This window comes from Oncorhynchus gorbuscha, linkage group LG24, assembly GCF_021184085.1.
Source record: "Oncorhynchus gorbuscha isolate QuinsamMale2020 ecotype Even-year linkage group LG24, OgorEven_v1.0, whole genome shotgun sequence".
NCBI classification, from domain to species: domain Eukaryota; kingdom Metazoa; phylum Chordata; class Actinopteri; order Salmoniformes; family Salmonidae; genus Oncorhynchus; species Oncorhynchus gorbuscha.
In genome coordinates, this window is record NC_060196.1 from 4,423,365 (window position 1) to 4,442,805 (window position 19,441).

Below are 19,441 nucleotides of genomic sequence, written 5' to 3' on the forward strand. Positions count from 1 at the left end.
GATACGTGAACATGCCAGTTATAGATAGCTAATAAAGAGCTACGTTAAGAAATATCCTGTAGTACTGCATTTTATTATTTTGTACAAAGTGTGCAAAACAAGACAGTACAGTCTGCATGTGTAGGTGCTTACTGCATCACGATTTCAAGGTGTCCCAATATCTTTTTCCACCAGTCCAGTTATCTGGTTTTAATATCCATTCTAGAATGCCCTTCCAGCCAATCAGAAACGATTATTCATTCAATAACGCTGTATAGCTCGATTCTCAGTTCAGACAAAACCATGTCGTCTCTGGGGTTATGCAGACCGATCACATGTTCTAAACAGATAAAAACACAGATCACATCAAGTAGCTGAGCAGTATCAACTCTACGAGCACGACAACATTTGCTTGTCTACCGAGTCCTTCTCCCCTAGCTGCTAAGAGGAGAGGATACATTTTTCATTGACTGAAGCATGAAATGGGAGGGAGTCGATGTCTAAATGGTGTCAGCGTGCTTTAACGTGGTTAATCTTGGAGTGTTGAAGTTCAAGCTGTGTATATACCTCTATTAGAGGTAGCGAATGATGTCACATTATTATCATAACAACAGTGTCTCAGAGTACAAATGCTGATCTGGGATCAGGGCCTCCCTGTGTCCATATAATCTTATTCGTTATGATCTAAAATACAAAACTGATCCTATACCTGCACTTCTACTCTGAGACTCTTTGGTTGTATTTACATATAATTCCACTAATTGGTCTCACTAAAGTTCTAATCCAATTGGTCACGAGACCAATTAGTGGAAAAAGATCAGAATTGGGCTGCCTGTGTAATGTAGCCTTTGTGAATAAAGGCCCTATTCCGCAGATCTGAGAACAGAAATGCTTCTGTTTCCTCCTCCTGACCCACACCCTGATCTAATTATATTTCACTCTTTCATACAGATGAAGATACGTTTTAATATATGAGAAGACTGCTCACTGTGATGGAAAACAAAACAGTCAAACTCTATTGGGAGTTTCCCCCGTGTTAGGCACTCAATTAACTGTGTCACACGCACACAGACAGGTGCACGGCTCGCTTCAGCAGTGTGTGTACCCTTTAAATATGGTGTTTGGCATCTGTAGCGTAGCACGGCGGATTGGATGAGGTAAAAACATAATTAAGGCTGATGAGGCGCGCGGCTGCGAGCAGAGGCAGCGCTGTGTGACAGTGTACCAGCAGAGAGCTTTTTAATTTTGTCGGATCAGATCGTGACACGCTCCATCAGAGGACGGGGAAAATCTTTTCATTTGTGCAGAAGAAAGGAGGAAAGGAGGGTCAATTAGCATCAACCATTAGACAACCGCGTGACAAGCCCTGTATTACCCAGTGCAGCGCGGGACAGTCAAACTAATGAGAGAGGTAGAGATGTTGATCCAGGTTAGATTCTGCCGTCATCCGGATTTCTTCCGGCTCTGACACTCATCACAAGTAAAACATCTGACACCCTACACATTCTTTACAGTCACAGCCGCCGAGGAGACGTTTCGCTCAAGAGATGCCTTCTTTATCGTCGTGTATGTTGTCATATGATGTGAGGCCCTTGAAGCAACAACTTTTGTGAGGACGAGGACTCTCGTGCTCAAGCCCATTGTATTGTGAGATTGTTGTTACTCTAGTATGTTGTATTCGGGCATGTGACAAGTGTGTATTTTGTATTTGATTCCCTTTTCACTACAACATCTAATATGTGAGCTCCTGTCCATCCTACATTGTTGCTAAGTGACGAGCTGTATAACTAATCCAACTGTGCTCTACTATATTGTGACTAGCTCTCACAAGCTCTCACGTCAGAATTAGACGTTCATCCATGTTTTCGAAGTTGTTGCAAACATCAAATTTCGAAGTGTTTAAGGTTAAGTTTAAACATTAACTCAGAATGTTTAAGGTCAGGGTTAGGGTTTGGCATTAACTCAGAATGTTTAAGGTCAGGGTTAAGGTTTGGCATTAACTCTGAAATCTTAAGGTTAGGCATTAACTCAGAATGGTCAGGGTTAAGGTTTGGCATGGGCTTAAAACAAAAATCTCAAAAACAACTTTCTATCACTTGATTCAAACTTATAACATTTCGAATGAGAGGCATATGCTTAAAGCCCATCCACCATCCCCGTCCACAACGCTAAACCTATTTGAAGGTAACACTCACTGTTGCCCCTAGTGGCTGATTTTCACATAACCTCCCGACGTCCTCAGACATGGATGGACGTCGAATACTGACTTGTATCCCGGGTGACCTGGTAGTGTATTGACCGTATTTCAAAGTGGCAAAACAGGCTTTCAATCTACCACCTACATTAACAGTGCCAAAAGGGGGGTTGGTGGTGCCGGGGAAGTTTCTCAATCTCATATTATCAAAAGAGACCATTTCAAAGGGACTGTGATTTCTTTGGGCCCGTGCATTATTTGACTGGCTGGTTGACAGGTGCAGTGGGGAGCTCTCAATATTGATCTGGAGGACCTAGAGGTATGTGACATCATTATGAGGCCTGACCTTATCCTCCGCTGCCCTGCAGCCCCCTTTGTGTGTGTGTGTGTGTGTGTGGTTGCTACTGCTCAGGATCCCGGCCCCAGTCTAATGCCTTACCCCCGAAGGACCGGACTGCGTGCCATGGCCTCCAGTCTGTCATGGGAAAATTGGTGGTGGTGTTATTTGTTTTGCTGACCTCACGGCTCACCTCACTTTCTCTGGCTCTAATCAGTCGGGGCTCAGGGTTCTGCCCCCTCTTAGAACAGGTTGCATGGTGTTGTAGGCAAAGCCTGGTTGCTTTCCTGTGGAGGTGGACGGTTATAGTTATATTATATATAAAAAATGAATATAGACATTTGGAAGGAGATCTGATGTTGAGATATTTCAGAGATGGGTTTTTCCTTCAGGGTGATGAAGTATTCAAATGACCATATTAGCTACCAGGAAGCCCAATAGTGGACTAATGTGATCTTTAGTTAGCTCATGCAGATGACTGGGGTTGGATAACAGCTCAGTTACATTGGTGCATGTGACCCGGATCACAGTTTATGTATGACTCCTTATGCCTTATTTCAGTCTTGGTAGTGACATGATAGTGTAGGTATTTTGGTGAAACACCTCACCTAAAGTGAATTGCTACAGACAAAACAATAGTTTAAGGACTATCCAACACAGCGCACGATAATACGTCCCTACATTCACTGTAAATGCTATATTTCATCCTTGACACAAGATCAAATGGAAAAGGATCCAGGAGTTTTGTGTTGCAGTTGAGCCGTAATTCAAGTAACGTTTTTTTTTCTTTCTTAAATCACAAGTTGCATTATCTCAGGGTCGGGGATTCACTGGTGTTGAAAAGAGCTAAGTGACACTTAAGCAATTCCTGCAAGCTTCATCCTAGCTTTTATTTTCGGCCTGTGCATTAAACAAGGTATTATATTAAAGAAAGGTGTTGCTGTCGCCGGAACCTGTCACGTCTCCCAGGTAAAAACAGATGAATAAATAATGAACTGACGTGGTGATGGAGAATGTAGAAACACACCTCTCTCTGTGTGTGTGTGTGTGTGTGTGTGTGTGTGTGTGTGTGTGTGTGTGTGTGTGTGTGTGTGTGTGTGTGTGTGCGTTTTAAAGCCAGATTTCTCCATAGATGCTCTCCTAACAAGCGTTGACCTTCTGCACCTACATGTAAAGAACTCCAGAGATCAGAACAGGAGAAGGAGGAGGGGGAGGCTGTGTGTGTGGGAATAAAGGCATCACCACCACCAGCAGCCAAGATACTTCATCCTCTCTCCTCTCTGCTCGTGGTGGGTGCAGTCAGAGTAATGTCTATGTGTTCTATTCTCTCTTCCTCTTCTCTTTCCTCTCTCCTCTCCTCTCTCCTCTCTCCTCTCTGCTCGTGGTGGGTGCAGTCAGAGTATTGTCTATGTGTTCTATTCTCTCTTCCTCTTCTCTTTCCTCTCTCCTCTCCTCTCTCCTCTCCTCTCTCTGCTCGTGGTGGGTGCAGTCAGAGTAATGTCTATGTGTTCTATTCTCTCTTCCTCTCCTCTCCGCCCTCCTCGTCCTCCTCTCCTTTCTCTCACGGAGTGTCTCTGTTCTGAGCTAGCAGCAGTTATACCTTGTTGGCGGAGGAAGCCACAAAGGAGCGGTAGTGTAATAAAAACAGCGGTCTCTGGTGATCCGGGTGTAATTGGGATTGTTAACGTGGAGAGCTCCTGGGGGAGACTGAGTGGAGGAGAGGAGTGTGTCTGTCTTTGTGTAAAGTAAAACACACATGCTCTGCTCCTCTCTCTGCAGCGTTCCTTGATTCCGAATAAGTACAGTAGTCAGAGCTAAAAGAAAAAAAGAGCAAACAAGTCACCTGAGCTATATCAAACCCTAGCTGCTACTATTATGCTTTTATTCTTTGTTTTATTTTAATTTTATTTAGGTGCTTTTTTATTTCCATGTTGTAAAGCTCCAGTGAAGCCCGGTTTGGATTCAGAATTCCTCAGAGAACTTGTGTTTTTAAGAGAAAAGGAACGTGCTAGTATTCAGGCATATCTTTTGATGAGGAAGGAGCATTCTGCTGTGTTTTTCCACTGAGTCGCTGTATCATCATACAAATTGAGGGCACAACACCTTCGACATAATCGGCGCATGGAGGTGTAATATTGTATGTTGAAGTCAGCAAGTCATATGGATGGTTAGTCCTCTTACATTATTTAATTATTAATGAGTAGTACTTAGCAATTAATTCATTTGTAGTCAAATCATTGACTAACTTGACTGCATTTTGTTGCCAAATGTTCAGTAATATATCCTGTAATGCTTACTCTGTTTTTATAATGCAATGGAGTGTAATTTAGAGCACCTATTGGAACAGCAAGGTAGACATGCCTACAGTGAGATATCTGCTAGTACTTTCCCTAATGACTAAATAATTAATTGTATTCCACCGTGCAATCAATGCAATGAGGCAACGTTCCATTTTCCAGGAGAAATTGCAACATTTAAAATCAAATTTTATTAGTTACATTTCATTTAACGTCATAATTCCACTAACTATTCATGCTTTGTAGTAGTTAGGTTTGTAGGATTGGAGATATCCTCCATCAAACATGAGCAGCCTATAGACCTACAGGCACCGTGAACGAGCGCATTTAGAACTAGGCTACATAACTTCGATTAATACTGTAGCCTATTGAACACTGTCAAATGAGAAAACGCACTTCAAAGTCAATTGCTTGCGAGTACAGCCCAATTGATTTATTTGACCTAAGTTATACTAGCTTACTTTGTTGTGTGTTTCATTGTGGATGAAAATTTCATACGCCGATTTATAGGTGGTGAAATATAAATGATTTCGTTAAAGTTTCATCATAAATCAGTCCGTCGCTATATGTGAGGAGACACTGATTGCCCCTTGATGTCTCAGGGGCGCGGGCGCGAGGGTTGGCTTCAGCGCGCCTGTCGTCCCACTTGAGAGGCTTACCGCCTGCCGGGTGGCTCTCGCGATGTAAAGTGCTTGTGCACTATCACCAACAGCTTTGTTGCAGCCGTGGGGACATATTAAATGTCTATGTGCATCAAAATCTTACCGAAAAGGCACTGACAACTAGCGCGCTAACAAAGAGAGCCATCGTGTGTGCTCGAGACAAGTGCAGCTTCGCGTCATCGTCTGTAGCAGAGCGTGCAGCAGGGTTTTTGCATGCTATATTCATGGCCCAACATCTGTCCTCTCAGCGTTAAATTGCTTTATTGACTTCAGCATAGGCGGTGCACTAAAATTGATCACAGCATATTATCAGAGATAGGAATCTTAGTTATTATATTTTGGTGGTTTTGCGAGGATAATTTGAGAGCTAGTTGAGGTTCTCGGTCCCCAGTTCTTCCAATATGCAGAGGCCTTCCCTTACGGTAAAAACACATTGTCTGGATATAATATGATGCTTCACAATACAATAGCATAGTTGTTTGAAAAATAACCATAGTAGCTTTGACTATACTATAGCACTGTAGCTGTTTTTATGAACGGAGTATCGGTTTATTGACAGATACTGATAGATAGGCTACAGAAATCGGTATTTAACGAATAGCATTTAAAAATGTGAAGAAGAAATTTTTAAAACAAGAGTGGCAACTATTTAGCCCACAAATACCGTTCAACACAATCTCTTTCCCTCCCAACTTAAATGTAATTCTTATTTTCTCGCTCAATGATCATCACACTACTATAACCAAAATACACTCAGAGGGGTGACTTTGTAACCAGAGACGAAATGCTATATCTGCAGACAGATTCCAGATTCTGTGATTGTTTTTTTTAGGTATAGGCCTTACCGTTATATTTTCCATGTAGGTATTCAATCACCATTTTATATCAATTAGCCCATCCAATGGACTTCAACATATTAAACAAATTAGACAAGCCTTGTTAATTACAATATGATTAAAGGTTTGTAATTATATCACTGATGAAGTAGCCTAATTAGTATAAAGATATGATAATAGCCCGCTGCGACAAATATATAATTGTATTGGGTTTGCAATTAAATCCTAAAGACTAAAAACCCACTTTCCACCGTCATTGATCAAATATTTCACACACGACGCTCGTCCATGCACCAGTGACATAAAACGTCACAATATGGCTGTTGAGTTAACCCATATAGCTCGTCTATTGATTATTTCCATAGCTAATCTCCAAACGAATAAATTCGTCAAGGTGAATTACGCACATAAACAAGATAACGCGGGAGAAGGTCACTTATTGAAAAGCTGTTTCACATAGCCCTAAATTTATTTTAAATCTAGTAATCGTATCTTTTCCCCGACCCCTAATTTGTTTAAAGATGTTCCTACTGTCTTCAATTTGCCTATGCTGCCATAATGAAATGATAGTCAAGCATTTAACTTTGATTTATCTTTCACCAACAGGGATGTCGCTTCATGGAGCTGTCCAATGTACTTTCCTCATATCCATCCCGAGAAAGACTTTCCTATTTCCTCTATTGCCAAATTCATATCTTTAAACTGAACTCCACTTTGATATTTTTTAGAATGAAACGGCACAATATGAAGAAATAATAATGGAAATGGCTCGGCTATATTTGGTTATTTTTCCTCTTTCCATGTGGTTCCAAAATAAATTAGACGAAGAAGGACACAATGCTGGCTGGAGAGCTGTTTGAAATGAATGCCTTTTCGCAGACTGCCCATGCGCAGAGTCCCCAGCGGCGGTGTGGCTAATGAAGAATAATAAATCATGAAAGGTTTTTCAGGTACAGCCGAGAGAGTGTAAGAGGAGAGGGGAAGAGAGAGGGGGAGAGAGAGAACGAAAGAGCGAGCGAGAGAGAGTGTGTGTAAGAGAGGCGCAGAGAGAGAGAGAGAGAGACAGCCTGCCCTTCGCCTCAGAGCAGAGGCAGATCGAGTCCCAGCAGCATTGAACGTAGTCGAGGTATCGAGACTGTCACTGGTATCTCTTAATTACTGTCAATTGTGGAACGGAAACTTTGCAGAAGAAAATATAAACGAATGAGACAATCTTTTTACGCGCGGTTGTGTTTTGGAAATCCGTACCAGGAGGAGAGAAAACAACTTTTTTTCTACTATTAGTTTTTCGTTGCATAATCTTGGAGGAGCTCTCCAAAACAACGACACATCCACGACGAACAAAATAAGACTTGGAGGACGAAATTTAGAGAAAGAACTAACGAGTAATATTAACGTTCTTTTTTGGTCATCGCGCCACAGCCCATAGCGGAAGAGGTAAACGAGTGCGCAGGCGACATCTCCTCTCCAGCAAAACTACGGCGCGCGGCCATACCTCCATACACAGGGCTAGGTAATAATATATGCGCCAACAACCAGAGAATTGGATGTTCATCTTTCCATATTGTAGCAGCTACAGTTACAGTATATAAGACAGTGTCTTCAGATTCCCGGAGAAGCAACACTGGGCTTCAACTCCAATCGAAGAGGCGGAGTCTTAACTTATTAAAAGGAACTTGCCGAGACTCGGACGCCTGCAAACATGATGATGATGTCTCTGAACAGCAAGCAGGCATTCGCCATGGCCCACGCCAGCTTGCCCGAGCCCAAGTATTCCTTGCATTCCTCCTCGTCCTCCACTTTGACTTCGAATGCGCCCTCCTCGTGCTCGTCTTCCCGACACAGTAGCACCATCATCAGCAGCGGCGGAGGCAACTCGGAGGCGATGCGCCGAGGATGTCTCCCAACCCCACCGGTACGTATTCTGCATAATTACCGCTTAAAGGCACATTTTGACAGCCCCCTTTTTTGTGATGTTTTTTTCATGTCTGCACAGCAAATCACCCAGCACCTCCATTTTCTCCCTTCCTCTCTCCAACTTATGTATTCAGTCGGGTTTGCCTTTACGTATTCATTTTGATGACCTGGGATGTTGCATGTGTGTTCTTTTTTAGGATTTTTTTTTTCTCTCATCTCATTCAGGAAATGTTTTAAACCGCGGAGTGGAGTGAGAATTCCCTGCTGACAGTTATGTGTGCATTCTATTTGCAATTGCAGAGCAATATATTCGGAGGCTTGGATGAGAGTTTGTTGGCCCGCGCTGAAGCTCTGGCGGCGGTGGATATTGTCTCGCAGACCAAGAGCCACCACCATCCTCCACACCACAGTCCCTTCAAGCCGGACGCGACCTACCACACCATGAACACTCTCCCCTGCACCTCCTCATCGTCTTCTTCCTCGGTGCCTATTTCTCACCCTTCAGCCCTTTCCGGCCACGGTCACCACCACCATCATCACCATCACCACCACCACCAACCCCACCAGGCGCTGGAGGGCGACCTGCTGGACCACATCACCCCAGGACTGGCTCTCGGGTCCATGGCAGGGCCAGACGGCTCCGCAACTGCTCACCCTGCTCACATGGCGGGCATGAACCACATGCACCAGGCAGCCCTCAACATGGCTCATGCCCACGGGCTACCATCCCACATGGGCTGCATGAGCGACGTGGACGCCGATCCCAGGGACTTAGAAGCCTTCGCTGAGAGGTTTAAACAGAGACGGATCAAACTCGGCGTGACCCAGGCGGATGTAGGGGGAGCCCTGGCCAACCTGAAGATTCCTGGCGTGGGCTCCCTCAGCCAGAGTACCATCTGCCGATTCGAGTCCCTCACTCTCTCCCACAACAACATGATAGCTTTGAAGCCGATTCTACAGGCATGGCTGGAAGAAGCCGAGAAATCACACCGGGAGAAACTCAACAAACCCGAGCTATATAACGGCGGAGAGAAGAAGCGGAAGCGCACGTCGATAGCAGCACCGGAAAAGCGATCACTGGAAGCTTACTTCGCCATTCAGCCGCGTCCTTCCTCAGAAAAAATCGCTGCTATAGCAGAGAAACTGGACCTCAAAAAGAACGTGGTACGGGTCTGGTTTTGCAACCAACGGCAGAAACAGAAACGAATGAAATATTCTGCATGCGTCTGACTCTGAACACTCGCTCTAAAAAAAAACAATTAAAAAAAACTATCAACCTACGTTGAGAGACTGAACACTGTATAGAGACGATTTGTATTATATTTCTTATCACACACTTTTTCAATCATCAATGACTTGTGCTTTGAACAACCCGAATAATTAATATACATTCAAAATGACTGAAAGCTCAAACCACTACTGCGGTCACGTCTTATTCGCACCAGAAGGGATGTGGAGTCATGTACAGGAGCATTTGAACAGAGCAAGTAAGACCTCTGTTTTTTCTCCACTTAGACCTACTATTCTTCACCCTTTTGTGTCAGTTAAGTATTATAGGCTTTAATCACACGTATTTTTTTTGGTTTATGATATTGGTTAATTTATCATAGCCTACAATATTGAACGTACTGAAAAGAACAGTTGTTTACCCTGGGAAGATAGGCCTACAGTATTTTGACACAGCACTTGGTCGGTGCCTATTGGCATAGTATTGGTGTGTTTATATTTTTGTCGCAAGGCTACATTTTCCCCCTGAGTTTATTATTATGACGATGCAGTCTGGCATTAATTCTGGGTCCATGAGGGGAAATAGGACAGTACCGTAAGCGCTTGCTGGGTCATGGAAGCTATTATTAGAGTACTGCCAAACAACGCCGTGTAAATGATTAATTTAGTGGTCACATGACCTTCATTTTGTGTCCCATGTAATTAATTCCACCTATTTCGTTATAAAGTGTGATGAAAAGCTGAAAGATGAAGAAACGTGGTAAGATAGAAAGCAAAGACCCAGAGTTTAGGCCCTAATCGAGCAACACTGTTTATACAATATAGCTGGTGTAGGGGTTGTTTTCTATTGCATAAGCATCTATCTGGCTGTAGATGGGCCTATAGAAATAGTGGATCAAATGTATGCATTTGATTGGGGTTTACAATTGCCAAATATGATTGTTTTACTACCGTTTACAATAGGGCTACGTTTGTTTTTGCCAGCCAACGTGGGTCTGTTTCTTATGAACTATTTATTAGATGAGGCCGTGTTTACATCATTATATATTTATTGGGATTCCCCCTCCTCTTCCTCCTCCCTCGTTTTGCTTGAGAAAAGCTAATTCTGACAGCAAGTGAAACGTGTTTTCGTATAGGGAAATGACAGCTAAATCTAGACCCATAGTCACGAATTTAATTTAGTTTCTGCTAAACGTTCGAGATGGTACAATCGAGAGATATATGCGATAGTATTCTCTTTTAAATTATTTTTATGTATGTTTTTTTCTGGTTATTTATTTGTATAAATATGCGCGTCATTATGAAGTCGTTGCTTGTTAAATTCACCTTGTTTCGTAATGTTTTCTTATTGAGAAAATAACCGTTTCATGGAAGTATATGTGTAAAATGTAAATATTTCATTGGAACCAGTTGCACATAATTATATCCGTACAGGTTTTGCTGTATTGCTGTTTTAGCTGAGGTACCTTCTTTCTGTAATGTCTGTTGCTTTTGGATTCCTGGTCGAATTATTTTTGTATTTATTTATTACATTAATGTATCTTTAAGTTATTTAATAATTGAATTGCAATATGTGTTTCATTAAAGAACAAATTTTAACATTTTATTGGACGTTTTGAATGAGTGTTTTTGTGTAGGCCCAATTCTTGGAAAGAGCGAAATGCTTGGATACTGCATCTGCGTATTGCAATGCATCGTCAATCTAATTTAAAGACTCAAATTGAATTGAGAAATATATTTCTTCAAAGCATCAATGCAATGATCATCATTGGATGTAGGCCTATGTCATTAAAGGATTTATGTTGGAGCTAAATCTGTCTTTTATGCTGAAAGGTGCAAAGATAGACCATCATGCATCAATAGATCCTATTTTTACATATCCAATTTCTCTACAAATTCCAGAAAAATCCCATTACACCATGCACTGTAAAAAAGACACGTGTTTTTTTCTACTGAATGGCTGCCAGCTCGCTCTTGCAGCTCGCGGTAGCCTACCTGAGAACAAATGCTAATATTCTATTAGAGTCGAATCATGGAGTCTATAGAGAACTGGATAGGTCCCTCGAGCGCAGCCCTGCCAGATGTCAGCCCGCCAGAAAAACAGCCTCGCCTGCCAATGTGCCCGTCTCTATTTAAATACACAGTCAAACACTGCTCCGGTGCGAGGCATGATATGGCTTTGAAGCAGGTTAGGCTACACCTTGGTTTGCACGCGAGGTTCAGCCTGGATTTTTTTTTAAATCAACATTTTGAATAGTGTCATTTCTAAAGCACCGTTCATGTCAGGCCGATGGGGGCTTGGCTGCATGGCTGGTTTTGACTAGATAGAGTGCTTATGTCAAAATGGACTATTCGTATAGCAGGTTAGGAGAATTTACGCGGCAGGTTAGGATAATTAGGTTAAGGTTAGAAAAAGGATGAGGAAAGGATGAGGGTTAGGACTAGCCTAAAATATAAAAAAAAATGATGTCAATTTGACATAAGCTTTACCTAATGTAGACATGACCTGCATGGCTTGCTGACTGTCTGCTTGGAACGTTTGAACGTTCTATGGGGTTTTCAGTTCTGCAGCTTTCAGCACCACGGATAGCTCCCATTCTACCTGAGGGAGAGAGGAGAGGAAACGGGAGCCAGCCGCATCCTATTTGCACTTCTGAAATCTGTCCTCCACATTTTAAAGAGAGTATTTATAACAGCAGAATGTATTTACATGTGATTATTTTTGATACATCTAATTTGATTATAAATTGTAATTGAAACAGTGAGGGGGAATGCAGTGTAGGGTAGGCTATAATAATAAATATTATAATACAAATAATGCTGCAAATAAAATATTTCTTATTAGTGCATTCCATCAATTAACTATTGATATGCAAAGTTCCACCTGTTGCTTGCTGTGAAACCGGAAGTGCATTATCTAGCAACAACATTGGGCTACACACCGAAGTTGGTGTATAATCTAGTTGGTGAAAATATGATTGGTACACCTCTCTATTAGGCTACTTTGTGTCTATAACTTTGGCATCTCATCTTTTCTAAAACCAATTTAAACCCTTGCCAGCCTACCTCCCTGAAATGACCACACGATGACGTCAGATTTCTAACCAGGCCTATGGCTGTGTTTCGGTCATCTTTGGAATGGCCCGCATGGCCATGGCAGAATATATTTATTTATTTCTAAATATAGATTTACAAGAATACTTGGTTTATTTCTACCAAATATAAGAACTTTCACCGGATATATCAATTAGTGACACAATTATGTGTTACCGGCTATAACAATAAATGAACCGTTATTTTATTGTATTCCGTAATATAACCATTTGCTCCAAGATAAAAGCATATACTTTTTCCACATATCTCTTAAATGTATAAAAGGCTTAAACACAAAATCAAAGCGGCTTAAAACACCACGATTAGAGCAATTGATTAATAATATCAAAACGAGCTGCTTTTAACGAGACAGTCTTGATGTTTCATCAATTAAAAGATGCTCCTGGTGAGCGATTCTAATTTCCACTAAATGAGCCATTCACTTAATACGCTAATAAGAGCGAATTATTAAATTACACATCGAATTATGAAAAGCAGATAATTATGAGGCGCGAGCGAGAAGTATAGGGCTAAGTAGTCATTAGCTATCGCTGTTAATTACTCAGCGTTGGTCAGGGAGGGCTGCAGAGAGAAAGTCTCATCGGGAATTGAAATTAACTTAATGCAGTGAGTCTCGCTGCTTGACACCAGCCCAGCGTGTGTTTAGTGCACTGACTGCACACTGGTAGTATGGCAGCTCCCTCCACAGCTAGACAGACTATTCCCCTATTTAACTTTCCAATATATAGGTGCGAACAAGTCTATTGGGATTATTTGCCCCACACACACACACACACACACACACACACACACACACACACACACACACACACACACACACACACACACACACACACACACACACACACACACACACACACACACACACACACACACACACACACACACACACACACACACACACACACACACACACACACCTCAGCCAAGCAGTTTACATAGAAGAAACACAGACCTTTATAGGCTATGTTGCTTCTGCTCCATACATTAAGACATGGCACCAATACACTGTGGTCGCTACATTCAAAGAGTAAAGGGCAGCAGTGTTTCCCTTTGTTACAATTAGGCCTTCTGTTTTCTTTTTCTCCTTTCCTCGGAACATTTCCCCCCTTTCACAGGGATGCTGATGAAATTTTAATGAAGCCGGGGACTGTCTGAGCTCCGCCTGGGGAGCTGCGAATAGAATATTTTAACTGTACATTTACACCAAGTGTCTTCCTTCAAAGATGCGACTGAGATCTGGAATTAGAGGAAACACAAGGTCAGAAATCGAACGCGAGACACTGTAACCCTTTATTTAGCATTGGTGGCGCTCAACTACACTGCATTTCGCCAACATATCGCACATTGTCCCTGTACTGTCATCGCGCCATGGCTCTTTGAAAAACACTAATATGGTCGCCAATCTCCGTGTGATTCGAGATTTATAGTTGTTGATACAATATTAATGAATTAATGAATTATCACTGGTGATTAGTTTGAAGTGTTTTACAGAGGCGAATCAATGGAGTTGCATTAAGAAGGAGAAAATACATGGGTGGCCATTACTTCTTTCACACGTATAAACGGGTGAGTATAGACTATACTGTCAGCTGATAGGATGGGCGTGTTGTTTTGAAAGTGCAGGACAAGTTATTTGGTGTGATTGAAAATAAACGTGACCCCCCTCTCTCTCTCTCTCACACACACACACACACACACACACACACACACACACACACACACACACACACACACACACACACACACACACACACACACACACACACACACACACACACACACACACACACACACACACACACACACACACACACACACACACACACACACCTCTCGACCTCTCAGGCACCTCTCTCACTCCTCACCTCATGCACGCGCCATGCACACTCATTATCCCGCACTTCTGCCTATGTATCGTGCTACCTATTCAGAGCATGCCATCCCAATAACTCAGAAATGTCTCCGACGACAATTCGATGAATTCTGCAGATTTCATGTAAATCTTATAGGCAACAAAATGATAGGCGTGGCCAAATTTCTAAGTATTTCAGTGGTATTATGTAAACATATTTCACTCTTGCATTTTACGGGCTATATTTGAACACGTAGGCCTCCCAAGAGGGCTTAATGATTTCTTATTCAATGCCATACCACAGCTATTCAATGCCCTACTCATTTTCCCATGGCAGGTGACGAAGGACCATTTAATGTTTTGGACAGGGACAACTCAATTATGGCTTGTATCCGTCATGAAACATGATACATATGAATAGGGCCATCGCCATAATTATTACATTGACTTCTTTGTATGCATTATCTCCATTTAAACATGTAAATGCATTATCTCAATGTTAAATTTGTGCATGATCTAAATGAAGTATTTTCCGCCTAACAGAATGGAGAGGTATGGATGGAATAGGCTAACCTGCAGCGGGGGACATGCACATGTTGACATGAGAATAATGTGAATAATTAGTTATCTCATATGTTCTTATGTGGTTTTCTTTCACATATTTACATTTGAATGATTTAAATACTAGTAAGTGAACGCCAGCGGCGGGGGCAGTGGGAAAAGCTGAACATGTTTCCTTGTTGTCCAAGAGTTCCTGTCTTATTAAATGTTGCTGTTGATCTCTGTAAATTGCTAATCAAATATAGTCAAGTTATCATCGTTACTCATTGTGTATTTATTCCTCGTGTTATTAATTTCCTATTTTTCTATTATTTCTCTATGTTCTTTCTCTCTGCATTGTAAGTAAGCGCTTCACCGTTAGTCTACACATGTTGTTTACGAAGCATGTGACAAATACAATTCGATTTGATTTGAAATATGCCAATTAAGGTGTAAACTGCTTATTCAATTCAAATGGTCAAACCGTCTGAAAGGATGAGATGTTGCACACACATGCGCAGCTTCATTTCGTCATTAAATATTTATCCGATTGATTTTATTTCAATAAATGGTGCTATCTTCGCTTGATTTCTGTAAGAGTTGTTACAGTACATGTTTTAAGTTAAGCATCTACAGCACGGCTAAAAACACCAGCGTTATTATACAATTAACACGTTACAATGAGATTTCGGTAATTATTTCCAAATAATCTCTAAAGCCTATATGACGATAAAGATACATGGACCTTAACGAGTTGAACAGTGTTGAGTGTAATCCGTAATTAAGGCTCGCGTTTACTCTTAATGAACTCTTAATGGGTGTAATGCTTTATTATCAATATAATTTAAATGTCTCCGATTGCAACCCTTTAAACGATGTGCAGTGGTCGTGCAATGCAATGAAGTATACATTAGTCCCAAGGTTCGAAACATGATTTTTTTAAATCGTCCGAGACACAAAACAATAACATATTTTTGAGAATGTAAAAAATAATGAACCACAATTTTCATCACATTTCAGATGAGGTTTAGGACTATGGCACATATTTTAGGTATGAGTATGTTCCATTGAGGGCATGTATGATGACCCTATCAGGTATTTTCCAATATATGTTTTCTAATGCCCTTATTTCCAAATTCATCGAGTGATCTCCCCAACAGATTATGCCCCATTTTTCTAACGGATGGCGTCAAAATGGGCCCAATGCCATTAAATATTAAACAACCTAGGATGGGCATGCACGTTTATGAACAGTTGTGTCTTTCGTGCATCTCCCTCCACCCCCCCCCCCTCTCACAACCCTCTCTCCTTCTATCTACATTGCAAAAGCCATTTAACGCATAGAGAGAGATTCGCTCATTTTCAGAGGCTGTTGCACCGTTCCGAATGAGTAAGTTGTTGTAAAGATTGGGCATCGGGTCTAATGAGAAGGTGGTATAGCTGTCTGCTTGATGTGTGTTCATTGAGCTCTGACAGCCGCGTGCTCTGTTGCAGATCTATTAATCATATCCACAAGGAGTGCCAGCCAGCTCTTTCTCTCCCCCATCTCTCCCTCTCTCTTTCTCTTTCCCCAACTCCCTCCCCTCCTCTCTCTCGCTCTCTCTCTCTCACCCCAGCTTTCAGTTTATACAGAGCAGAATCATTTACATAAAGTCCTTAAGGCAAATAACTGTTGGGGGCTCTAATTTATATCTGATCGAAAATTAGCCGTCATTATGCGCGCCATTAGCCATGTCTTTAATGTGCTTCTAAGCACCATTTGTCAAGTAGCTTGTTAATATCCTTCAAGTCTTTAAAGTTGAGAGATCGAGCTCATTAAAGACTGTGGCACTACCGTGCTATTGATGCTGTTTTATACAACGCTGCACAGAGTGCTGGGACTACAATTTTAAAGGTATTCTTTAGTAGTGTTGTCACAAATGTATTTGCTAAAAATCCAGATGGGCTACATTATGTTTTTACGCATGAATGGGAAATGGAGAGGTATGGGCCAACACGCCTGTGTCCCATTGATTTTCTATTTTTGAATTTCTAGCCAATAACTAGCATATCACATTCTAGATGAATAAATCTAGGCCTATGCCAACAGCTCACATGATGATAATAGTAAGTTAAATGCAACTTTGCTGCGAATTATTCAGCAGAATAACTTCTTCCTATTCATAAAAATGGTGTGGTCTCTGTTGGTAAACATCAATTGATAAAGAAATGACACATGGAGTGAGACAAACACTGCTACTGTGGTATGACATGAGTAAGAAAGAGGTCAGTGTTTTCTACTGGTCACGCTCTGTAGCACTCAGAATCATAATTAGGGACGCACGTCTTTCTACTTCGCCGGTGGGCGCCACTTCGCGAGTTATGGCGTTTTATTATTGGTCCGAAACTCCTGGTGTCCCCCTTCCCCCCTCTCTCCCCCTCTCTCTCTCTCTCCCTCTCTCTCTCTCTCGCTCACTCTCCGTCCCTCCCTGAACGGATTCCTCCAGGCTAAAGCAATAAAGAGAGTAATTAGAATGCAAAGGTGTATGTCCCAAATTGCACCCTATTCCCTATACAGTGCACTACTTTTGACTAGTGCTCACAGGGCCCTGGTTAAAAGTAGTGCACTATAGAGGGAATAGGATGCCATTCGGGACGCAACACAGATGTAAATAAAGGGAATGGGACAGTGGTGAAGGATGAGGCGTCTAGGTCAGGCACTCATCAAAAACCCAGTTGGTAGGAAATGACACCGAGCGGTGTGCGGTGCCAGAGGCCCGGGGCTACGGCTGCCAAACCACAGGCTCCACGGACTAAATTAGAGTAGCTCAATGGCGATGCATCTCAAACAACCACCACCAATGAGGATAAACACACATACGTACAGTATACGTGGGTTAAACCTAACACAATGTATTATGCATGTACATGCTATAGAGACTGCATTTGATAGCATGTGCTGTCATTAGGCCTGTAAACGATGCGTCAGAAATCACATCCATGGAAACTATTTGAATTGATACCCACCTTAATCGTCCCACATCCATTTGAGGTGTATAGAGGGTCATGTTTGAGTCTCTTGGCAAGTGGCATTTCACTTCGACTCATCCCCACGGCCAATTAATCGTTTGATACCACAAAAGAGGCCTTTCAAAGGCTGTTGATTGAATAGCAGGCTAAACAAGAGTGATTTGATATTATAATAACAGATCAGATTGGCTCAGCACAAGAAACTAAGGACAGGTAATAAAGTTAGATTTGAACATAAAACACGACACACTTGAGATTACAGGCATGGGGAGGAGAGGAGGGGGTCTGGCTAATTACAATATTTGCATTATTAAAAATACATTAACTACCGGAATGTCATCATATTTAATGAGCACATGAACCATTACAAAATTGTTACCAAACTTTTTTGGTGCTGAAATGAATCATTCGATAGGCTATATTATATTGAAGGGGATACTATAAAGGTTTAGGAGACTCAAATATGCCTCCCTATAAATATATACCAGGCTGTAAATCCATTTTCAAATTTAAAGAGCTCATTTGAACAACGACTACAAAGAGGTCGCTTTTGACAGGGAACGGGGTAAAATTCCTTTTGACAGGGAACGGGGTAAAATTCCTTTTGACAGGAATGAGGTCAAATTCCTTTTGACAGGGAACGGGGTAAAATTCCTTTTGACAGGGATGAGGTCAAATTCCTTTTGACAGGGATGAGGTAAAATTCCTTTCGACAGGGATGAGGTGAAATTCCTTTTGACAGGGAACGGGGTAAAATTCCTTTTGACAGGGATGAGGTCAAATTCCTTTTAACAGGGATGAGGTCAAATTCCTTTCGACAGGGATGAGGTGAAATTCCTTTCGACAGGGATGAGGTGAAATTCCTTTTGACAAGGGTTGAGGTCAAATTCATTTTGACAGGGATGAGGTCAAATTCATTTTGACAGGGAAGAGGTCAAATTCATTTGGACAGGTATGAGGTCAAATTCATTTTGACAGGGATGAGGTCAAATTCATTTTGACAGGGATGAGGTCAAATTCATTTTGACAGGTATGAGGCCAAATTCATTTTGACAGGGATGAGGTCAAATTCATTTTGACATTCAATTCATGAATTCAAAAAATCCTTGCATTACATTCTTTCCCCCAGAATTGATTCCATTTAAATGGAATCATCTAGCCTAGATTAGACCAGTGAAAAGATCAAAGTGAGGAGGAATAAAATCTCATTCCAATAACATTATGAAGAATTATACAAACCAGGCAGTTATGCAGCCTACACCATTCAATAAATCCACACAATGCAAGGGTTAAGGGTGCATAGTTAACCCCCACCACCTTCATCCTCTCATGTGATTGGAGCCTGCTCAGAAAGGCAACAGCACGACCTATGGGACTACAACTGATCAAGATGCAGTGTATTTAAAACAGAAGGAAAAGCACCATATCACGAGAATTGAACTCAATGGAGGCTACTACAGATAGGATGCTATTG

General features: G+C 41.7%; 1 protein-coding gene across 1 annotated transcript; it reads left to right on the plus strand.

Moving 5' to 3' along the window:
* The first annotated feature begins 7,311 nt into the window (after positions 1-7,311).
* On the plus strand, positions 7,312-11,016 carry LOC124013139 (POU domain, class 4, transcription factor 2-like). Its single transcript, XM_046327331.1, has 2 exons — positions 7,312-8,220; positions 8,523-11,016. Exons 1-2 carry the CDS (start codon positions 8,008-8,010, stop codon positions 9,450-9,452), a joined length of 1,143 nt encoding a protein of 380 aa, XP_046183287.1. The 5' UTR covers positions 7,312-8,007; the 3' UTR covers positions 9,453-11,016.
* The last annotated feature ends 8,425 nt before the right edge of the window (positions 11,017-19,441 follow it).